We start from the raw sequence: 25553 nt of genomic DNA, 5'->3' as shown, positions 1-25553 counted from the left end.
ACACCAACATCGTAGTACCTAAATGTGAAATTGAAGGAAAATCAAAAAAGGGTTTTTGAAATGTTTTAGGTGTGGCATCCATCTGTGTTAAATTATTTTGTGGAAGTACCTTTTTGGTATTGAGCTCCAACTTTCTCCATCATCTCTGGTCCACTTCTCTGTCCCTGCTGAAGAAAAGCCTCCCCACAGCACCATGCTGCCACAACTATGCTTCAAATTCAAGAATGTGTTCAAAAGCATGTGAAGCACTACTATTGCCTATATCTTTGTCTTCATCATGTGGTTTGTTTGCTAATGTTCTCTGATGAATCTCTCAAGCCTTCAGAGAACAGCTGTTTTGTTTCTGGGATAAATTACACTCAGGTTGACTCAATTTAAAAGTGATTTGTAAAAGCGGTTAGTTGCACTGGATGTTATTTAGGGATATCAGAGTAAAAGGGGCTAAATATAAATGCATACTAAATTTTTCAGATTTTTGGTTTAAAAAAAATTGTAAACCATGTGTCGTTCTTCCTCTACTTCACAATTATGCTCTACACATAAAATTCTAATAAAATACAGTCTGTTACAATTTGACAAAATTGGCAAATATTCAAATGCATAAATACTTTCTACTCTATGACTGCGATATTCTTCGGTGCTGCGCTCATCTGTTTGGCCTGTAGTTTTAACAGCAAGGCTTAAGCCTGGTAAAAATCCCAAACAAGATAAAATCTTATGCAATATTGTTCTCACTGTTTGTTTTTTGCTGCAAAGCGATTACTCATCATTTGGAAGAACCTTTGGACTCTCACCACTCAGACTGAGAGATAAGGCCATTAAAAATAGAAAAATTGAGCCTCTGGACATGCATGTGAACCATAAGCCTGAATCAAGCAAGAGAAAAAAAAACTAGAGGATTTTAGACCGCTCAAGTGAATGAGTATAATCCTATTTAATCATCACCATCAGAACTTTGTGCATTAAGAACAGATCTGGATTCAAAATTCTGACGCTTGAGTAAAAGCTGCAAATCAATACGGCTATAAAAAGGAATTAAACCAGCTTGTTGCTCAATGTCAGACAAAGTCTGATGTTAAAAGGCTGGTGGGAAGCCTTTAGCTGGAAAAAAGTCACCTTATTGCTAAATAAACTTTAATCAATCAGGGATATGTATTGAAATGCAAATATGTTTGAAGGTGGTAATAGTAAATCTCTATATAGAGGTAAGCCATTAAAAAAACCAGATAAGAGGAGCAATTATTATTTTAGTCACCAGTTGTAACAAGTCATTATATTCAACCTGTATACTACAGAACCCAGGCTACATAACTACACTTTCCCTCGCTAGTGTTGCACTAAATCTGTTACTGAAGCTGATGCAAAACATCTGTGACACTGCAAAGCCAAGCCGTAAAATATCCTCTGACAGGGCAAACAAGGTTGAGACAAAGCCTCTGTGTGCTGAGCTTAACCTTAACCAACATCATTTTCAAAATGATGCTAATAGAATTATATAATGGCTCCCTGACACGTACATTTTGTGCAAAGATAAAGGAAAATTTCATGCACTTCTCCCTCAAGCAAGACTTAGAAAGGAATCATGCTGTGCATCTAATAAGACAGGAAGAGGACTTTAGTATCTCTGAAGTCTGTGTGACACGTCAGTGTTGCTTAATGTTTAATTCAATCTAGTAGAAATAGAAATTTATAATAATAGCTGGGTTTTATTCCACCTAATATTATCACAAGGACAACCACTGTGCCTTGTTAAGTATTCATACCCCTTTTTCACAATTATTCACACCATAACCATCCCATAGACACCTTTTTTTCTGCCATCACTGTCTTACTCTATTCATATGTTGAAGCGGGAAAAAAAATGTACAGTCCTGAGGATGAAGCCATAACTTCAGTCATGCAAAAGGGGGATTTAAGGCACAATCTTTACTTTTAATCACACTTTAACTGTTATAAATCAGGACATACACATAATTAAGCACAAAAGTAACCTATTATACCCTTAAGATTATAAACGGTGCATCTTTGTGCCAAGACAAAATAATATTCTCCAGAGGATATTAATAAATGATCATATAAACAACTGTAATACAACAAATACAATATCAGATTTTAATTTAAAAAGCCTGACAATTCTAAACCCTAAGATCAAAACCTGACATTATTTAAAAAGCAGAGAAAGTTTTGTTTCTTTCAGCCAACCTGGTTTTTCAGCAGAAAAGCCCCTGGACAGGCTTCATTAATATGCCTTGTTTGCAGCCGTGTATCCGACAGGAAAACAATTCTGCAGGCCCATGTGGCTGCTCTCATCCTAATTAACACTGCGAATATTCATCACATTTAATACGAACACATGGTCCTTTGTCAACGGGCCAGGAATGCATGAGGGCGGCACAATGAATATTTTATCTTCATCCTCTGTCATCAGAGAGCACCTTGACAGAGGTAAGGTGATTTTAGAGCTCAAGAAACTTTCAGTTATGAGAATCTGTTCACCTTGAGTTCTTCTTCCTGTTCACTAAGATTCACTGATCCAAGGTTTGTTTATTCTTTTAACTGTAAGTGTTTCCCATTTCATGTTGTCTTATCTTTACTAGACAACAAGGGCACAAAGGAAGTTAGATACCAAGGCAAGTGCCAGCAGAGTAATTAAAAGCCATACTAAGAACCACTAAGAACCACAGAAAGGAGACGCTGACTTCTCCATCACTTCTTTGCACCTTTGAGCTCATCCTCCAGCAGGATGGTCCCCTCTCTTGTAGCTGCCACGACTAACCATCAATCTTCCTCTGCTGCAACAAATTATGACCATTTCTCGTTGACCAATGTGCTGCGCAGCTGCTCCATTTAGCCAAGAGCTCACTAATGGCATCATTTACCAGCTGTCGGTCAAATCCGAGCACGCCACTCAAGCTTTTGGTGGAGAAATACTGGAGGTCTTCCTAGAGAGACACTTTGTTGGGTGAAATAACAAGGCTGTAATCAAGGAATAATGACTTTCCTGGCAAATCCCTGGAAGCAATCAAATCTCCAATCTCACTTGGTGGTAATTGAACTGTTACTGAAAGGTGTCACTACAACGAGCAGCATATGCAGGATGGAGCGAAAAGAAAAGAAGGCAAGCACAGGAGTATGCAAAACTGTGCAAAATAATTCTAACATATTTTTTGATTGATAAACTAAAAAAAGGAAAATGAAGAAGGCAAAACATTTCCTGCATGGACTATGCATTGCATTCCCTTAATGTTGACAATAAACTTCCACCGCTATTTCAGCTAAGAATACAAAAATAACGAATAGCAAGATTAGCATTACGTTGGCACAGGTGAGTAGTTTTAACTAGGCAATTTTTTTGTTCCCTGGGCAATGTAGTCTGGATGAGAAGGCGCAACAAACTTTGAGTCTTCAGTGAACTTGTATTAGAACCAGAAGAAACACCACAGATCATGACGTGTCCCAACACATACAGTGTAGTACCTGAATTAAAGCCAAACAGAATAATACTACTGCTACAGCGCATGGTATAGCTGGAGAGTGCGTGACCAATGTACGGAGGGTTTAGTCCTCGACACAGCTGGTTCGAGGTCCGACCCAAGCACCCTGTGCTGCATTGTCATCCCCCTCTCTTCACCCCACTTCCTGTCTACCCGCTTTCAAATAACAAAAAATAAATAAAAAAAAGCCACAAGTGCTGCAAAACAAATCTTCAAAATTATTAAAACTTGCTGTCATGTGAACATCTATGGTGTATACCAGGGATTAACAGGTTCAACATCTTTAATGGTCACTATAGTAACATTTCTGATGCTTTTTTTTTTAATCATTTACAAAAAAAATCTATTATTAGAATCGAAATAGACTGACGCCATATTAACAATCTGGGTTAGTTTTTGATTGGACAACAGAGGCAGCGTCACTTACACGTACAGAGAAAGAAGTGACAGAACAGCAGGACTCCAAAGAGCGCCAAAGTCTTCAATTTGGTGGCATTTTGAGGTCTGACTAATGCCAGACATGTACAGGCATTAACTGCACAAACAGAACCTCTCTGGCAGCATGAAGCAGGCTAAAATATCTGAAAAAGCAACACATCATGCCCCAATCTTAAGAGACAGATGAGAAAAACTCCAAGATGAGTTTTATTATCTTGGAATTGGTAACAAAGCCATTTGTAAGACGTTGGGACTCCAGTGTACCACAGTGAAAGCTATTATTCACAAATGTAGAAAACAGGAAACAGTTGTGAACCTTCTAAAGAGTGTTCAGCCTACCAAAATGAATCCCAGATTACATCGATGACTCGTCCAGGAGGCTACAAAAGAACCCAGGTAAACATTTAAAACTCTGCAGGCCTCACTTGGCTCAGTTAAAGTTTTTAAGATTCAGCAATAAGACACTGGGCAAAAACGACACCCAATGTGTTCCAAGGCCAAAACCACTTATAATCACGTAAGAAAAACCAAGGTTCTGTCTTTCCTGTTCTGCTTTGCAATTTCTCCTTTGTCATTTGTCTCCACTTGTTCTTGTCAAAATCCACTTAAAACCAAGATGTTCCTTCGCAAGTCAACAAAAGTGGAACGATGACACTCCCATCCATTAAACCTTTAAATATGTATTCACTGCCTCTTGCTGCTTGCAGTTTACAAGTCACTGTATCAGTATATTTAAACTGAAATCCTTGTGGTACCAGCTGGATGTGACTTTAAAGTGCTGTTAAAAATCACTTTTTTTTTTTAACTAAATGCTTTAAATTTCTATTTGACGGCACTGAGAGAACTTTACCCATAATGGTTTCTTACACTTACAATCTTGACAGATGTAAAGCACATAAAACCGCCTAATTCTTTTATAAGACATAAAATATGTACAAAATCCAATATACGCCTGAACACATGTCTGCTAATGATCCAAGTGACGTTCCTTGTAATTTTTCAGTATTCCCAGCAACAGCACACATGAAAACCCACGGACCACACTTAGCTGGTTTTGTCTTCAGACCAAACAATAGTGTTGCCTTATTTAAAGGTTCCTGCACTATGTGCCCAGACAAACTGACAGAGAAGCTCTTTTATTCAAAGAGAGGAAAAGAAAGCAAACAGCTCTGCATGGGGTGCAGTGCAGCCCATGTGTACAATCAGACAAAAAAAGTCACCTGGGAATGCAGCACTCACTGCAAATTTATAGTAAATTAACAACAAAGCCAAGCGCCGACCTTGGCTTAATGAGCACTGAATGTTTTTCAGACATTTTCCACAGTTATTCTGCAGAAAAAAAGAAAAATCTGCATTAATTGGTCCAGATGGACAATCAAATTGGTTTTGATTAAGCATCTATTCAAGGACTCATCATCAGCAGGGTACAAGCACTAATGCTGTTCTGGGAAACTAAAGCAACTTCCCCATGAATAATGTAAAACTAATTTATTTGTGTGACGGCCTCTTTTTGGGCAGGGCCTGTTTACTAGGCTTTGTGCTTGCTGTTTCTTCTTCAGGTCCTGATCAACTGGGGCGATCAACCTGACTGGGAACACCTGGCCAGTCCTGCCAGTCCTGGTTCCTGCTGGCACACCCAGACAACCAGACTTTATAATGTGAACTTTAGTTAGTAAATTACATGGATTATTTTCTATAAACTTACGTCCTTGTGTTTCTTTTTGTCATGGCCAAAGAGCCGGGTCGTGACGTAGGCCAGTTTTTAGGCTAGACAAATATGTGCAAGTTACCAAAAACTAATAATAAAACATCCAAGTACGTAAAATATGAATTACAAAATGTAAATTCGGAATATTTCAGAAATAATAAAGAAAAAAATAATAAAGTTACACTAGCTTTTTTTTTTCTAAATAAGCTGTAACAAAAAAATAAATCTTGGAAGAAAATATTACCTAAAACATTTTTAAACAGGCCTAATTATACGGTTTGTCAAATATAGGCAGCAATAATTCTATTATTAATAATGTGTCTGCTGCTTTTATTTATTGGCCAACAAATTATTTGCAGCTGTCACATTACAGCCGCAAACCGCGATGTATTTTATTGGGATTTTAGGTGGCACAACAACACAAAGTAGCATATTATTGTGTAACAGAAGGAAAATGATGGATGGTTTTAAATTTTGTTTATGACTAAAAATCTGAAACATGTGGCATGCATTAGTATTCATAGAACCACCTTTCACTGGTCTTTTGGGGTATAGGTCTACCAGATTTGAACATCTAGACACTGAAAAATATGCCTAGTTTTCTTTCTAAAACAGCTCAAGCTCAGTCAGATTGATTGGAGAGCTTCTGAAAACATAAATGTTCAAGTCTTGCCACAGATTGCCCTGTAGTTAGATCCACCTATCTTCCAATGAACTCTGACCAGTATCCCGGTCATGCTGAAGAAGAGCATCCCCAAAGCAAAATTGTACCACAAATACCTTTTATTGCGGTGAAGGTGATAAGCAGATAAAATATTATATCACAAGGCATAAAAATTTAAGCTCATGTGTTCATTTCCCTGTTGATTTCTAGGGAGCCTAATTATCTTGATCCACCACAAAACAAAATGCTGGACTGGCGTCTCTCTTGCTACAGCTCTGATAGTTTGATGCTAATAACGGATGATCTCTCTGTTCCGATTAGGGAGCTTAGCTTTGCTGTTCTCCATGTGAGTGGGCCAACACTCCCTAGGATGAAAGATCGCCCCCTTAGGCACACAAACACACACTCATGATAAAGTAATGAACCGAAACAAAGAATAAAAACACAAATAACTGACACAAGTCCCTGCAGAGCAAAAAAGAAGAACAGTCATGCTTTACTCTTGATACGCAGTCACATACAAACTGTGCAGAAAGTTAATGCACGCAAACATACACTACGATTTGTCGTAACATGCACGCACCGTCGGATTGTGCTTACACATGTGCAAAAACAATAAAGCGAAACTTGTCAAGGGAGTGGGAGGCGAAGCAGCCGGCAGAGGCAAAAAGATATAAATAGCCTGTCTGAATTCAACAATAGAGATGGTGGTGGAGGTGGTGCAGGACACTGGTGGGATGAGGAGTAGGGGGGGGCAAGAAATAGGAGGAGTAAAAGACAGAGAGAGAGAACACAAGACAAAATAACTGGAAGAAGCTGCAGGAAAGGAAGAGCCTTAGAAACAGACAGCTGGTGAAGTATACATAAAACCGGTCATATAATGAGACAACAGCAGGTCTCATTGCAGGAGAGAAAGACGAGGGGGGGAGGTGCAGGTTTTCCAAGCTGTGATCCAGGTACAGTTTCATCCAAAGAAGGACAACAGTAAAAGTGTGCGCATGCCCCAATAGTATTCACTTTATTGATTCAAAATAAGAGTCTCACACATGTAGGTACACCTTCATATCATAATAAATATATTACTTTTAACATGGGCAACAGAAAATTGTGGTGTTTTAATATTTTGAGATCTTATTGCAACCATTAACTGAAACTTTAATCTTATGGAGCTTCTAAGCACTCTTATTTGTAATGGTATTTTGTAAACTGATAAATGCTTCAAGGTCAGTCTTCAACACGGAGTCATAAAATATAACGTCCTAGTAAAAATGAAAGTAGATTCTTTGTTTACTCAAGTTTTATTGTAAATGATCACCAGACTATGAACTGATTATGACTGAAATTATGTAAAATCTAATATCAGGTGAACATAGATTTAGATTGTACCATTTCATTATTCATCTAACAAAGATGAAGCCAAAATATAAACGTTATAGACAAATTCAGTATATGCCAAAAAAAAAAGAAAAACCCTAGATATGTAGAAAACCCCTGACTTTGAAGGAAGGGATGTACTTTTTCATATTTCCCCCCAAAGATGGACACATAAATACCAAACAGTAGTTATATTCATTTTTTATCTCGTGGCTTTTAGGCTCATTTAGCTGAAGTGCTACCTGGACCAAGTTCAAGGCCTTCAGTCTGAGGCCAACTTTAATTCTACAGGATTAAACTTTGCTTGCAATTTATTCAATTTATTTTTAACTGGATGAACCTGGGAACATATTTTATCTGCTATCTTGGCCTCTGAAAGAAGTGGTAGTTTTTCTGGAGCTTTGTATGAGGTTAGTGGATTTAGGGGACCAGTCATCCTGTTCTGTTTACTTTACTAGAATTTGGCCTCCATTTTACTAGAACTGGACTGAAATATGTTCCGAGCTGAATTATTAAAGAGTTATAAAACAGAGGGTAAAGATGCAAGAGTTAGTCTAACACTTCAGCAAACTGTTAAACGAAAAATATCTTCAGCAGGAGCAAATCGTAAGTTAATACTGTAGCTATAAGTGTCAACTCAGATCAATCTTTTCAGGGGAAATGTTCCCATGTTGGAGCAGCATATGAAGTATGTCCTAGCATATTAACCCATTCCTGTATATTAAATATACTCAGATGTTTACACAAATATTGTTAGAAAGCTAAAATCCCAGACTTGGTTTGAAAGGTCACACACTGGTCAAGCTCAGACAGTTCCTATGAGGGAGCAATCGGGGATGATTACATGAAGAAAATGAATTTGAACACAAAGAAGGAACGTTTAGAATGAGATTCAACGAGGTTATAAAAAGCACAAAAACAGATATAGAGAGACTAGTATTAATTTATTAATTATCCCTAATTAATGAGGTAAATAAGAGATCATTTATTTAATAGAAATCTACTTTAACTGGTATACTGAATTTCAACTTGTCCGGCCCTGACAGGAGACCGGTCGGTCTTAAACTCCAAAATCAGATTTTTTTCTCCAGTCAGTGAATGCACCTTACCTAAGCACTACATGGTGGTGGAAACCACAAGACTCTCGGCAGTGGAAGTTGTTAAAGCAGGGGGAAAACTCAAATGTTGCTGTTTTCAGTTTTGTTCAGATGAAGTAAAAAAAAAGATGTAAGAACCTATTTAAAAGGAATTTTCCATAGATGCATGCTGGAGTTTAATTTAGGCTGTGTAAACAGAGAACTAGAACTCTAGGTGTTTCTCGTTTCATTCCTTTCGTAGCTGACTTTGGCAGAATTTAGGAAGGCTAGATTACTCTTTTTTTCTATTCTTTATGGTTTTTTAACTTTTGTCTGTCATGGAACAAGCCCATATCAGAGTTAGAGTAAGGAATACACATAGAGACTGATGTTTACAGTTATTAATAGCTAACTGGAGTAATCGTTAATAAAAGACGTTACAGACATTATAAAATATCAATTCTGAAATCATTTACGTATTTTTTTTAAATTGGTAAAACCTTTTTCAAAACTTACATCTAACATACTGTGAAATTGGCTGCTTAATAATACAAATGAATATTGAACACTCTAAGAAGGAAGGCCAGTATATATTCTGAACACTGTTGATCACAGCCCTTTAAAAAAAAAGTGAAATACTGTATTTTTAAGTCAAAGCTTTAAAATAAATTATCATAAATTGGCCTCAGACCCAATCGGTGCTCTGGTTTTACACTAGTTAATGTATCTCTGATTGCTTATCTCTGATGTTTAGAAAATGCTCAAAATAACCACAAAATTTCAGGATTGAATAAGAGATACAGTACTCAGTGGACAAATCACCAGTCCATCATAATGTCAGCAGACAGACAAATCCTCACTCTGCATGATCACTCCATCATCTGACCAGAGTGGAACCCCTAATTTACTTTAGATGCATGTCTTTCGTCCACATGAGGATAGTGGACCATAAAGAGGAAACCAAGAGAGGCATGGGAACAAGCATGCAAACTGAGTGCAAAAAGCAACCAAATTATTTACGTCCAGGTTTCAGCCCAAATAATTGTGTAGCAGGTCACCACATTGTATATGTAAACTAGATAGGCCAAACAACAATTCAAATACAGTACTGGCAGTATTTCAAAGGCTTCTGCTCTACAATCTGGATCTGGCCGTACTCTAATTTCTATGTGAAACCCCTCTGGCTGAAACACTGGCTGAAGCCCATCTAAAGCTATCAGAAGCAGTGTGGAGTCCAGAGGAGCAGAAGAAGTGGTGCTGGATTCCTCTGGTGACAAACAGTGGGGTTGGTGATGTGGAGTAATCCCATTGACAACAACGCCCAACCCCCCTATCACACACAATAACACATAAATACGGATGATGCTGGGGGTGCACAGTGGATGTGTGCATCTGTATGCAAGTAGAGGAAAAGTGAAATTATAATCCAACACATGATTGTGTGTGTGTGTGTTAATACAAAGGCTGTAATCTGGGTCCCGCTATAACCTGCTTACGCCTCGCCGAGCCTACATCGCCCCATCTGTCCTTCCTCCCTCATCTTCTCCATCTCTCCCTGGCTTTTCCTTCCTCCTTTCCTCCTCCGTTTTTCCCCTTCTACTCCTCCGTATCCAGGCAACAACACACAAACAGTCCTCTCTCTTCTGCTCGGACCACCTTGTCTCCATCTCTGTTTTTTTTCTCTCCACATTCCCAATCTCTGTACTTACATGTCACCTCCATGGCTCTGAGCAGCGCACGATACTCTCCACAATGACTGATGAATACTCGAGCCTCTGCCAGAGAACGACTTTTCGGCTCGCGACAGGGAGGCAGGGACAGGTGGAAAGATGGATGGAGCAGATGGTTCCTCAGAGGAGCAGTCTGGCTGATTGTGGACAGTTAGCTATAGCGTTAGCCACAATAAGAGAAACTCGTCTGTCAATGCCGCCTCCTTTTTTCGCCTTTTCTTTCTCGTTTTGGCTCTCTCTCCTGTTGTTGCCTCTCTATCTAAGCATATTCTGTTTAATTAAACCAGCCCCTCTTCTATTATGCTTCCCCCGATAATCTTGCTACTATAGTAAAATTTTCCACCTTTGTATTTGCCGTCCTTTCTACCTCTGTGGCTCTAAGAGCATCAGCCAAGCTGCTCTGCTTCACTTATGTTGATCTCTGAGCTTATGCACTGATTGGACCCACGCCATGATCAGAGACACCAATGGTGATGCAGAAAGCCGATCACATGATAAATATAGGTGATTGTGTGTGTGCAAGTGTGTGTGTTTAGTTGTAGAGGGAGAGAGGGAAGGGAGGAAGAGGAGGAAAAGCAAGGGGTATGCGAGTGGTTGCAAGGCGCTACATCACTGAGGGATTTTTTTCAAGGTCTCGAGAACAGAGATGAAGCCTCTCACCTCCCTTCCTGCGGGGACAAGGAGGAGGAGGATGAGGACGAGAGGAGGCTGTGAGCACAGACGCTCAGATGAAGGGACGACAGGCAGCCTTACAAGTCTCTGATAGCACTCTCGCGCCGAAACAAAAGCGAGTACGCACTCAGAGAGAGTGGCTCCATTTTAGTTAAAACAGAGGCAGGGCAGTGCGGCGCTGCAGACGTAATTGGACGGGGTTGCTATGGAAACAGGGGAAACGGCCACTGACAGACAAAGCAGTGCCCTGGGAGAATCATACTTGCCTCCATTAAACACACCACATACACAAACACACACCTCGACTTGTACTAAGCACCACATTAAAACAGAAGAAAAATCAACAAGCCAGCTTCTTTGAAGCAGTTTCCCTAAACAAGCATATTTCAATGTGTGTAGAGTGACGCTAAGTCAATCGGCCATAGAGACCAAGGCAGCGAAAAGGCAATCAGTGCTGAAGAAATAGACACACACTTGCAGTGCACAGCAACGTGCACATCAGGACTCTGATAAAAACTCAAGTGCGTTAGTATTCCACACATCAGTGCTGTCAGCAGCAAATGTTGAAGCTGCAGGGAAACCATACAGATTAGAAAATGGATGGCCTCTGAATTATCCTTGATCCCCCTTATTATCCACCCACATTAGGATGCATATGCTCTCTAAAGAGTACACTCCCTTCTATAATGTGTGGACATGGCATTTTAAATTGCAGAATGTATTCAAATATACATTCTAGCTTTAAGCTGATAGTGTTACGCAATAGAAATTCTGTCCTGATAACAAGAAAACCGCCGCTCTTTTATCAACTACAACTTTCTAAGTAGCTGGGAAAAAACCCCCACCATCAGCAATATTACAACTCAGCAGGTTGCAACAGTTAAAAGTAAGTACCACAAAAAGCGTGAACATTAAATTAAAAAATCCTTTATTAATAATCGAACTTGATTCCTTCATCAAATAGCAATACATCAGAATTTCACATTCATTGTAACCTGAGACTGAACAATTGTGATGCTTAGCATTAAGCTCTGCCTGCATCATTTAGCAAATACCTTCAGACCAAAATGTCTTCATACCAACAAGGTACTTCTGATATCTAAACCTTTAAGGTGATGGCAGGCAGGAACAGAAAAAGAGGGTTGTCAAGCCACCTATCCGATTTACTTGCTAGTAAACCACTACACTGCTCTAGTTAGACATTTACTCACACTAGTTCAAAAACACTCTGACCTGTAACACCTTTTGGCAACTATTGGTACTTGTGTCCAAATAGTAGGAGCAGGAGTCCTACAGGTTAGCCAAAGTGTGGCATGGGCAACACTTGCCAACACAAATGCAACCTACAATTTTAGTAGTGACCCTTTAATTTTACTAGTCGGCTGCTGTGATTTGATTAATTTGATCAGTAGACTGGTTAACACTAACCAACCAACTAACTAACTAACCAACTAACTAACTAACTAACTAACTAACTAACTAACTAACTAACTAACTAACTAACTAACATACTGGTTAATACTAAATAAAGTCTATGGCAGGCTGTAAATATTTGAGATCTTTAATATCTGATCATTTTTGCTTACATGTTTGTGAATACACGGTTAGTTAGAGACTTGGTCACATTAGTTTAATATTTTGTTGCATAAACAGCTCTCACTAATAGCGCTTACTAACATTGCAAAGGTTCTGACAAGCAGGCACAAGTCAACTATATCATACTAGTAAACTAGATGACAATAAAACAAATGCCAACTACTCAGGACAAATTCTGCCCAGTAGTTTACTAGTGACTCTTAAATGGGTGCACTAGTCAACTAGTGCAACCTGAAAGTTCAACTAGTAATCTAGTGAAGCCTAGAAATCGCACTGGTTCACTGGTTGAAACGTTTTGGTGATCTTACTTCCCTTGAACTGCTACAAAGTTTCAACTAATGTACATTATGTTCTACTAGTTGACTAGTTAGATTTCTAGTTGCCTAGTGTTCACTTTTAAGAGTCATCAGTAAGCTTGTGGGCATAATATTTGTTGAGCTAAAATATTAGGGTTTCTATTATCAACCAGTTAATGAATATGACAGTCAACATCTAGATGGGTCTGGTTAGAGCTGGGCGATATGGCTAAAATTGCAATATGTTTTTTGTATTGAATGATTTTGATATTTATCACAATACAGTTTGAATTAAAAGTCCAGTTTCTAGGAAAGCATCTGTTTCAATCCAAACTGAACAAATTAAAGTTAACATTAACAATAAGTAATGACATTCATTTTTAAAACTCCCCATAAACTAAACACACAATTCTCTGAAGTATTGTGGGACTTATCGATTACAAGTAAAGCAGTACGGTCATTTCTGTTCTTCGATAAAATAATAAGATTGTTTTATTGCCTGACACTAGGTCTAGTCATTAATTAGTGCATCAACAAGCCTACAAGTGGGGACTTCCATACTACTAGTGCGACACTAGAGCCGATTAGTAGGACTTTCGCTCCTACTAGTTAAACAGAGGTGCCACTAGTTGCCAAAATGTGTTTCTATAAACCGTGTTGATTAAACCAGCGTAGCAGAATATTGAACTACAGTGAGCAAAGGCTTGACTAGTGCAGTGTAGCTGCAAACTTGTAAACAAAAATAATGGCTGATATCAAGGATATTATATATTTACACAAATGGCTTCCCATAATGAAGCATGAAAAAGATTTTTTCCACACAGGCGGGAAATCCGTGCGGCATAAGTAACAATGTAGACGCGAGCAAAGACCTCGTAGTTACTCAACACCAAATGGCATTGGTTTCTCACTCCTTGTATATTCAATTAAATGTAACACAAACCAACACAAGGAGTATAAATATATAAATAGCTTTTTCTCTGTTGTAAATTCACAAAACAAACAACGCAGCCATGCTAGTGAGGTATCTAACAAACTAAAGGACAGTGTTTTTTAGCATCCATCTGGTTTGTTCTCCCTGCCTCTGTCATACATTCAACTGTTTTATTGAGAATCGTTAATTGCAACTTTTCCCTCAGCATCACTTTGCCATTTGAGCCCAGATTTATTTGATTTCTCTTTCTATTCTGAATAATCTGTCGTGACTGCTCTCCACTGCCTGGTAACCTACCAGAGGTAGAGATGACTCCAAATGAAAACTGATAACTTTCTCGAGTGTATATGTTTTAATATATATAAATACAAGGCATTGAGTGCTAAAATTGTCATAATCAATGTTAGATGACGATGGTCAAAGAACGGTACAAATAGGGTTGCTGTCTTTCTTACGTCATGACTCCAAAGGAAGATGCTGCAACTTAAGACTCATGTGCATGTCAACGTTCACTTCCCTAATAAAATATTAGAAGAATCACAAACTCTTGGGAAATGCATTTTCTAGATGTCAAAGTCTGAATCAGCAATTACAGTTTCATCCTGATGGAGAACAATTTGCTCCTGGGTGACATTTTGAGAGTTGCTACCGGCACATGTTCACTTCATTCAAAGCCAGTAGGTATGAACCAGAAATTACACAGTGGACTTTTTTTCTTAAATAAACCACCTGACTAGTATTCTGGGTAGTCTTGCACCTTGGTGAACATCTCGGATGAGGAGGTTCTTTAAACTATTTCTAAACACATCTTGTCCTGTCCTTTGGAGGTTGTGACTTGTCTACAACAAATGATACCGTAGTTGGGAGGTGTTAAAGTAACATTCATAGAGAGTCAGGATGCAAGTCTTCCCAGCAGGACATTTTGCATTGGCAAAATAAACTTTACTCAGTCAGTGGGTCTAATTCTATAGTTACCTGCTGTTTATGTTATTGCTATTAAAAGTTTTTTGTGCTTTTAGTTTTTGGCCTGGTGTGCTTCTCTCCATTTTATGTCTCTGTCTAGTCCTCTCATCCCCAGCTCGTCGAGGTAGATAGATGTTGCTTCTGATTTTGGTTCTTTCTGTCAATGAACTCTCCACTCTTGGTTACCACCCAATACATGCTCAGGATGAGTTGATTAACTGAATTGAAGATTCAGATTGAAGAATGCGATCCTTTTTGTCTGGACATACATTTCACAATCCTACTAATTGAGGTTAATTGAGTTAATCAATTTGGAGCAAATTTAAACTTAATGTCTTCTTTAAAAATGCAGGTAAGGAACTTTCCATGATATTTAACACACTACATAAATACATCTCAACTGAAATGCACACCCTGTGGCTTGTAGCTCATCTGTTAAATATTTGACACCATAAGACAATCCCAATTTGTCTGACAAATCAGGAAAATGCACAGAGCATCTGCTGCTTCCTACAACTGATGCCCAATTGACTACACGACATACAATACCAATCATGAACACCTCATTACTATCACCATCTGGCCGTGTACATAGATGCAATCCCTGTATGAACTGGCTCAACCTTAGGCAGCTTACTGAAGGCTATTCGTCTCTATCCAAACTCTTGAATGCATGTCTGTACAATCAGAAGGAAGCTGCACAATTTTAACCAAGAAGGACCCCCTTGTTCTCTAAAAAACATGAAGAAAATACTAAAGTGTGCCAAAGAGAATGTAGCCAAAGGACTTTTGGAATAATAATCTTTGGACGGATGAGTCTAAAGTAAAACTATTTTGACATTAGAACAGAGGACATAGCATTCCAATAAAAGGACCCTCATACTAACTGTGAAGCATGGTGGTGTGTCATGGTTTGCGGATGCTTGGCTATAGCAGGACCTGGCCAACTAACCATCACAAAAACGTCTACTATCAGAGGGTGCTTGAGGAAAATGTGAGACCATCTAAAACAATTACAGCTGAAGCAGAACTGGACTGCAAACATGACAGCGACCCAAAACATACCAGTAAATCTTGCAAAAAATAAATGAACAGAAAGTCCTGGGCCGAGTTAAATCCCAGGGGCCTCATGTATTAAGCATTCTTACGCACCAAAACCTTGCGGTGCAATGTTTTAAGCACAAATCGGCATGTACACAAATGAACGTCATGTGGAAATCCACGCAAACTTTTGACCTGCTGTGAAAATGTGCGGAAGCCACGCAAACCTTTTCAATCAACAATAACATGCTACAGAGAACTAAAACGTACCTAAAGACACAGATTAATTCCAAACAAGTCAGGTTTTATGATTCCCAAGGTGGACAAGCTGGAGACAATCACACATCCATAAATAGCTGCGTAAAGATGTGCGTAATTGTGAAACAATGGCAGCTTTGGCTCAGCTGAAGGACATCGTCAATGGAAGAAGTCGGAGGGATCGTATCATTCAGAGATCGTACCAACCTGCTGTCAAATGATGATGCATGACTTGGCCAGTTTAGATTGCCCAGGGCAATTATTTTGGAGTTCTGCGGGGGGCTTGCCACCGTGTTACAGAGGGAAACCAGGAGGAAACGTGCATCACCAGTCCCAGTTCAAGTTGCCACTACACTGTTGTCCTTTACTGGAGCTTTTCAGAGGGAGCTGATTGACAGGTCGGGTATTTAACAGTCATTGTTGAGCCGTGATATGCCAGCCATATAGGTCGGCCTCATCCGTATGTTGCTCAGATATATATTAAATTCCCTAAACTATACTAAAATGGCAAATATTATATTGCAATTTGCAGCTATTTGCCGGTTTATAATGTAACCAGAGCTATGGACTGCTATAAGGGCAGCATCTGTACATAAATGTTGTTTTTGTGAATAGAAACCATTTCCATTCAATGTATGTGTAACCTATATGTGATGCGCAAATGTGTTCCTCGGACGCAATGTCACGTTGGCCTCCTCAACTGATGATTCTTTTATACTATAATAATAATTAGAATTATTCTAATTATAATAGTTGTGTTGGGAACAAACTTCAAGCAGGCTCCGTGCGCGATGGCTGGCTGCTAAGGTGATGTTTTTTTTTTGTCTTACTGCTTTTTTAAGTGACTTCCTGAATGGTTTTAATGATTTAAAGTACTTCACATCATTTTTGTGGTGATAGTCTTCCTAATAGATATATAAGAGGAATATTCATGCCAGCTCTAATTGAGCAGAAGCTAAAAAGCGCTGTTTGGATTTAACACATAAACTGTAAAATAAGTTTTTATTCCGGCCATGGATCGTAATTCCGCTCCTACCATGTTAACGGCATTTAACCTTCTGCCACTCAGTTATTATAATGTATTACTTATAACGGGCGAAAAATTGTCAAATGAATTTGAACATTTTGCCTTCATCTCGGACACTGATATCTGTATTTCATATTCAGTGAATCTCTGCTTTCTTGGCTTTCTGATCGCCCCCGTTGCCATGGTTATTTATACTACTTTACATATGTATTTATGGGTGGAGACCGGGCGGTTCCAGCGCCATGTGCAGCTGCGCAGAATTCACCGCCAATTGGGATGTATGAAGGCTACGTATGTGGTGGTATGTCTGTGCATGGTTTCGTACATCTGACTTTTTTTGTACATATTCTTTCGTACATGAGGCCCCAACTTTTGATCTCATGGAGTTGCTGTTAAATAGGCTGTACATGTAAGAAACCTCTCACTCATCTCACAGCTGAGAAGTGGGGCAAACCTTTCTGAGCCCGATTGCTGAGACTGGTAGATGGCTAAAAGTAGCATCTCACTCTACTATTTGGACCAAAGAGGTCAAGACTTTATATTAGGGAGTAAGGTGTTCTAGTCGTTTCCTCAGATAGAAAACACATTTTTGTTGGTATCTTTTAATGAGTAAAACAAGGTGTTTCCCTGTAATTCAATCACTTTCTTTTCCAGCGATAAATAAAAAAAAAATTATTTTGAAAGTACTCAAAAATTTAATGGAATGTCCTATTTTTTCACCACTGTGGAAACGGCTGACTTTTACCGTTAACTGAAGCACATTTACGCCTCACCCCAGTAATAAAACCATGCAGCCTACTTTGTTAAAGTCTTCACTTGTGGCCCTCATCTCCTTCCAGGTCTTGTTGAGCAGCTGGATGCAGATGCAGAAGAATTCCTCAAAGGAGCGATCATGTGTGAAGAACATGGGGTGGAAGTCATGACAGTTTTCACTGGCTGTGGACATAAGAGAGACAAAAGATCGATATAGCCACCAACACATTTACACATTTGAATGTGATCCTAAACATTTATTTTTGTTAGTCTGCAAAGTGTACAAATTATTCAGATGCATCATTAGCAATATTACTTGTCTCGGTTTGTGTTGCATTTACATTTTTGCCCTTTTAATTTTGTAGTTTTAACATGTCCACATTTTTATAGAGCCAGTTAATTAGATTGTTGTCGGTAAGTCCGACAACAGTTTAATCTGAAATGAACAACTTTACTTGTGCCTGCAGACAGGGCACATGTTACCATCTTACAGCTGTACAGAAAGTACAGCAGTGATTGGAGTTTGTTATTTTTTTTACAGCTGTATTCAGTAAAACTGTGCTGCCCCTCTCCCACCTATTTCTGTGCATAGCCAACCAGAAGCACTGTAGACATCTCCCTCTCTTACAAAAAGAACAAAATTTGCTGTTTTGAAAGAGTTTTAAATTAAAGCACATAAATAATGTTTGTATAAATACGATGATCCCCCAAACATGGGTATTTTTCCACAAACTTCATACTGGACCATGCCTTTAAATACTGCAATAAAACAGCACCTTGTCAGATGAATATGGATATATCTGGTAATAAGACTCAGCTACAGAAGAAGTTAATGTGAAGAGTAAAATAGTTTGTTTTGAGTATTTAGACAATCCACATTTAAATTACTCAATAATATGAAACACGGCAGATGGTTCAGGAATTACCGTAACTTTTTTAGTATAAATATAGCAGGAGGCAAATTTGTTGTAAGACTATTAAAAAAAAACAAGCAAATCCACAGAGAATCGGTTTAATTGAGATGAGAACGAAACAGAACTTGAACACACTCATCAAATTCAAAATGTCCCTTCGAGACAAATTTGAATAAAAAAGGTAGTTCCAGCTAAATTAAGTCATGATTCATTTCTTTTCCCAAATGCTGTTTATTTTCTTTTTCGGCAGAGCAGTGAACCATTTTAATCCCAGCATTTGTGTGGGAGCTTCTTTGACGTGAGAGTAGGATGGAAAAATATGAGACTGGGCTCTTGAGTACCAAAACTCTATTCACCCAAAGGTACAATAACAGGTTTTGACAGTCATTCGAACTGCATTCACCTCCCTCCCGCCTTGCAGAGACGAGTGGCAGCTCAGAGCCAAAGGTTGGTTCATTTAAAGAGTTTCAGAGTGGAGCAGCAGGGGCACTGGCCACCACGAGGAGCCATGAAATTAGATGGAAAGGGTCAGGCAGCAATTGAGACTTCACAGTATAATGAGTGCTGCCATAAGCCCACAGGCACAGAGACCCAAGCCTTGATTTCAAGTGATGGATAGACGATTAAGTGGAGGACATGGTGGAGATTGGGTAGGGATGTGCTACAAAAACCCGGCTGTCAATTGGAAAACGAATGGAGTGGAGCCAAAAGAGATGCTGACAACCTGCTTAGCCAACAGAGTTGCACTCAGGGGCAGAAAAAAAAATGAAACAAAAAAGAAATAGAAAAGGTAAGTAGATAAAATGAAGCAATCTCTAATAAATAAACTGGTTTGGCAGACTGACAAAACTTATTAGGAGGGTTGAACTTTGAGCTTACAAGGTTGTTTATGGATAGAGCCAACACAGCCCTGAGGTGGCGAGGGGGAATGACATGTCAAGGCTCATTTGAAAGATACAGACAGAAAGCTGTCTCAAGCGACTATGCAGAAATTTTCTCCCTTGCACACAGTTTTATTGCCTCTTGCAAAGCCAAGCAAGAGCCCAAACAGCAGGGCTGAGACAAGAAACAAGGTGAAATGGTGTTCTTTATAGAAAACCCTCATTTGAAAAACTGATTTGTTTTTTTGACTGCTTTCTAATAGTATATAATATTTAATATTTTGGTAACAAGGCCAAAAATGTTATGTACTTTTTTTAAAATAATGTTTCTAAGTACTTGCACAATATTCTAGTATAACAAACTTTTAGCCAAACACTTTAACCTGATTGAATAGTTTCTCCCTTTGTTATCAGGATGCACAGATTAATCCACTGAGAGTCATCTGTTTTAATAGTAGGAATTGTTTTATATCAAATTCGAAATATTTCGTTTTACCTTTTGGAATAGACGCATATGTTGATGGGAAGTTTTTGCAAAGCAGAAGAAGCAGAGAGGGAACGGTTTGACAAGTTAAAGCTTACGTTCCCATCTTACCAACAATCGCCAGCTGCATCACTCTCAGTATTACACAAAGGCGTTTAAAATTATTCACCTAAATGCAAATGGATCTGTGGGAGTGCAAAGTCGTGGTTTTGCTACTGACAAAGTGCATCAATTAACAAAAATATGCACCCATATAATACAGTAACAACACTGTAAGATACTGGGCTTTATATCTGAATCAAGTTAGATACTCCTTTCTTACAATGTGTATACAACCACACCTATAGGCTGATTAAATGGTAGGATACCTCTTTCAATCTTTCTTTCAATCATCATTAGATACGTTAATTCCAAACTGGGAAAGCTAATGACTCAAACACCAATAAATTGTAAATCATTAAGCAATATTTAGAGTAAAACAAACTGTAAGAGTAGAAGGACAGCTAATAGTTGGGTATGACACCATGAGGTGTCTATTAAAAACATATTCAACTAAATACTGAAAACAACCCCCAATTTATTTCATTCAGTTCTGCTCCTGCCTTGTGCCATTAGATAAATGAAGATTTGACAGATTAATACATTCCTGATAAATTCATAAGTTGTCTTTTCAATTACTTTAATGAGTTTAATTTAAAACAGCAATTAAAAAGTTGTCTAACCTTTTAGACAACTTTTTAATTGTCTAAAAAAAGCTATTTTAATAATAGCTTTTTCTAATTTCCACAATGAAATATTGTCAATGTACAAAACTTTGATTTTCCTGAATATTAAGATGCAAAATGAGTATTTTACTAAAACATGCAATTGAAGAGAAATATTTTCCATCATCCAACACATTACAATTAAGTAAATAAAACTCTTACGTGAAAATAAGATATTTCTAAATACCACATCATGCCCACAGTCTCTAAAACTAAAGCAAGGGTAAGACTACTGGAGCAGAATGCTGCCGGGATAAATATCGTCACTGAGACACTAAACTGTCCCTATAGCCAGATAACAGCTCGTACCAGCAGGGCAGGTATGAACTGTGACTCGTTTAAAATCATAATTTATGAAGCTTTTGGGCAAAGCATATGGGTCTGCAGCAAACAGTCTGGATGAATGCTTAATGAACTCTAATGAGTTTGCTTTGTCCTCTATCGTTTCCGCCATCTGCATAGCCAGATGTTTACAGGCTCAAAGTAGGAAACTGGACACGATGATGGCCGGTTTAAGTTGGTCTCGACCATATGCTCAGTTAGGTCAGCAGAACTTAAAGACTATGTAGTATTACTTTATATCATATTTGATTGAAAAAGTACATGTCTTCCACGCATTGGTGGCAAGAAATAAAATGGGATTTGGTCTTTTAAATGAGGCAAATAATAAGTTTTGCAACAGATGGTACAAACAAAAAACAAATCAGTCAAATTATTAAATTCAGCAAAACAAATTAAGAAAAAAAAAAAAAAAAAGGGTTTCTGCCCTATTGCATCATTTCAGTGATTTACTTTAGTTGTGAGTTTTCTTAAAAAAAAAAAAAAAACTAAAAACAACAACAAATACAAATACAAAAAACATCAACCAAAGGTTGCCAAAGACCTGGTCATAATGTGTGACCACATTATGCGGTGTGCCTGGGAATGGAGGCTGAGTAACAGAGCTATTAGCCAGGTGCATCTTACAGCACAAAACAGCTACACTACAGCTGCCTTTCTCCTGCTTGTGTTCATACTTGGGATAACAAGGTGGAATTATTTACAGCTGCATGTACACCAGCAGGTAAGACGAGGCTGTGCTTTTGTTTTTGACTGGCTCTGATTGCTGTAATGTCACTGGACACACTAGTAGTGCTGTTAACAAGTAAGTTAACATGGTTTTTTGCAAAAGATGAAACTCTCTGCTGCAATGTCTCCGTAGAAGCTCAAAAAAGAATTAGGCATTCATTCTTAGTGGTTCCCCGATATTATGCCACTTTTATATATTGTATTGTAGTGCAGAGTGTTTTCTTAAGGTCCCAGCAAAGGGTTGCCTACAGTGCCATGGAAAACAATTTTCAAAGGAAAATACATATCTAGGTCCACGCTCATTGCAATTTTACACCTATGTTCTCTATTTATCCTGTTGTCCATTTTCATTGTTTTGTGGTGAAAAAAATTCACCTCATTCCAGTTTGATGTAAACATAGGGCAACTTCTATTTCCATTTTCCAAGAGATGCTCTGCCACTGGTTGTTAACAACAATACATTCACAGCAGTTTTATTGCCTACAGCACGTGGGATGAAGTAAAAATTTACTGCTCTGTCTCAACAAACAAAAACAAAAAAACATGTGTAATTGTCAGGAAGAAACTATGAACAGTCCACAAAGGGCCCAGACCACAGATGCACTTTTTCTGGCTGATAACAATGTCAGTTTTGTATTTAGTTTTTTTGTATTTGTATTTTCTGTTTAGGGCTGACCTTCTAAGTCTAATTTTAAATGATTCTGAAATTTATTTTTAAGGACTATAAAAGTAAAAATAGAAACATATGCAGCAGTTCGAGGTACTGGGCTTGAATCCAACAGAAAATGAAGGAATTTCTAGATAATCAAAAACTCTGTCCCTTGCCTTCGCCTTTTTTTTGACAAAACAAGTTCTATGCTCTTCAGGTGATGATTTTACTGAGTGATAGTGGGGGTAGTTCTTTTTTTTCAGTATTTGAACTGCAGACCACAGTTACGAGCTAATCAAGGGAAAAAACGAGCTAATTGACTGGTGCATCTCTAGCCTAAAAATTGGTCCTTTCTGCCCCTCCACCACTCCTTTAGCATCTGTTGGGATAATCAGGCCAGTGCTAACCTGCAGATCCCTAAAATAAATTGCCAACTAGTATTTTGTGTGTGAACGTGGTGCAGCAGTCATAAAAGTCTGCTTACAGTCCATGTTCTGAGGGCTCTGTGACGTCAGCCAGTTACTCAACTGGTGACCACACAGTGAGGTCCTGGACATAACAGAAGTGACTAAGCACTTGTACAGTTGTGTGACTGTGCATCAAACAGGAACATAAAAGACACATGTGGGCTGACTGCCTCTCTGACATCTGTCAAAGTCCACCTAGTATTTGTGACCATGTGGGTGTGTCCACAAAGTGGGTGAAACAACCCACAGTCACCTTGCAGCCACACCAAATGATGAAGAGGCAGCAGAAAGCACCGCCTTTGCTCTAATTACAACACCAGCATGCATTCATGTCCAACTGTTACAAGGGTAGTGTATCTCTGCGTGTCAGCAGAGCATCATTAGCACCATGTTTTTGTTCCAGTCGCTGTTTGCGTCTGCAGACATGGATGCCAAGACAGCAGGTACACAGTTAGGGCTGCATGACTTAGCAGCCTGGCTGAGTGCTTGTCAAGCTGCAGCAAGAAACAGTGCAGCATCACCAAGCAGGCATGAAATATTAATACACAGCTTTATAGTGACTGAAATGAGCCAAGAACAGTGCTTTTGAGGCTCATCTACTTTTCAAATCCTGTTCTGGAACACTCCACATATCTTCATGAGTAAATCCACAAGAGAAGCATTCAGCACTGAAACAAGTCTAACGCATCCATTGATCCAGAGCATAAACTGAGGCTAGAGTAAGAACTTATTAATAAAGCATCTAACCTCAGAAGATTGACGCACAACTTAAAAATGTAAGGCCTCTGGGTTTTTCAGGAGAAGCTCTGTGAAGTATGAAAAACTGATGATAAAGATTTTATGAGGCACATACCTCACTAGAGTGGCAGACATGTTGTACTTGCCCTTTTAATCTGAGCATCTCTACCATGAAGCTAATGATGATGAAACAAGGCAGAAAGGGGTCGGTGGTCACAGTTTCTGCTTTAGAATAAGAGATCAAAAAGACGTCACAAGAACAGTGCGAAGAATTGTAAAAAATATAGAGCAAAAGTCATTTTCAGCAAGGATGGTGAGAAACAGATAAGATACATAAGTGTATTTTAATAAATTGTGTATATTTATATCGATTGAAAGATCGATAGACCGATAGATTGATAGATATATGACTCATTAGGCACAGAGTGATATAATTCGAACATGTATTTCTGTTATTCTTGATGATTATGGCTTTCAGTTAATGAAACCCAAACAATTTATATTGGAAAAATATCTGAATATTACATAAAAACCAATAAAAAGGAAAAGGCTTACCCTACTTATTATGGATGTCCTTCCCTATGACTATGTAGACCATCAATATAACATTTGTTTATCAGCTGTTAGCCATAATCTGTAATATAAACAGAAATCAACCCTGCATGTGTAATTAGTTTATATAATACAGGATTTTCCTTTTTTGAATTAAATTACTGTAATACATTAACACTGATGGTATTGTAATTTACTGTGATGCAACTGTAAACAAAAACAAGCAAAAATGAAAAACGAATTTCTTATCAGTTTTCTATCTAGATTACCTAAATACATTAAGCAGGTTCACCTCACAAAGGTTGGGACACATTTAAGAATGGGTGGGAGCAATAAAAAACTGTAAAATGCAGAGAAAGTAATATCAAACAAGAAACATTTAGGGGAAACATTGGTTCTCCACAATATACCAGGATTAAGAAAATAATTTGCACACTTTCATCATTTTCTCTCTTTTTTGTAAGAAACAGAAATTCTTGTGTCACTCTGAGCTTTGTGGTTCTGTCCCGGTGCATGTCACAGCTGTTTAATATACCAAACACATCTCAGATTTTAATATATCAGATATGGGGCTCCAGTGTGCTCTGTATTAAATCTCATTTCAGCAAAATCTGCAAAAATACTTCAGATGTTGTGACTCATTCTTATGCATACAGTCTGTCTCCAATCTGCCCAAATGCAGATGCAGAATTGTTTGAGCACAGAACAACAAGCTAAGTCCAGCTAAAATGCACATATTTACTCAGTTACCTGACAGTTTGCACCAAGAGGCACAAAAATACAAAAGCAGAGTTTGACTGAAATGTAGGTTGTCTGATCACGGGCCAAGCTATACTCAAAGAAAAAAAAAAAGAAAATTCACAATCCAACCCTTTAAGCATGGAGGAAAAATTATACTCATGTATTTTCCCTCAAAGGGCTGATTTTATTGTGCACAGTTACTGTGAAAAATAAAGGAATACCTCTTCTTTAAAAGTAAAACTGTTTTAAAACTATATCAGACAAGCTTTGC

General features: G+C 38.3%; 1 protein-coding gene across 7 annotated transcripts in view; it reads right to left on the bottom strand.

Annotated features, from left to right (window-relative positions):
* Window positions 1-25553, bottom strand: part of elmo1 (engulfment and cell motility 1 (ced-12 homolog, C. elegans)) — a 137847-nt gene that overhangs the window by 15145 nt on the left and 97149 nt on the right. For 6 of the 7 annotated variants that reach the window (XM_047383640.1, XM_047383644.1, XM_047383643.1 and 3 more), the window contains one exon: window positions 18071-18207. In XM_047383640.1, coding sequence (XP_047239596.1) covers window positions 18071-18207 — 137 coding nt within the window. Of the gene's footprint in view, window positions 1-10463; window positions 10883-18070; window positions 18208-25553 lie in introns of those variants that run through there. The other variant, XM_047383646.1, reaches the window with a different exon arrangement.

The sequence above is a fragment of the Girardinichthys multiradiatus genome, chromosome 13 (genome assembly GCF_021462225.1).
Source record: "Girardinichthys multiradiatus isolate DD_20200921_A chromosome 13, DD_fGirMul_XY1, whole genome shotgun sequence".
NCBI lineage: Eukaryota > Metazoa > Chordata > Actinopteri > Cyprinodontiformes > Goodeidae > Girardinichthys > Girardinichthys multiradiatus.
This window is presented reverse-complemented; position numbering and strand designations above follow the sequence as displayed.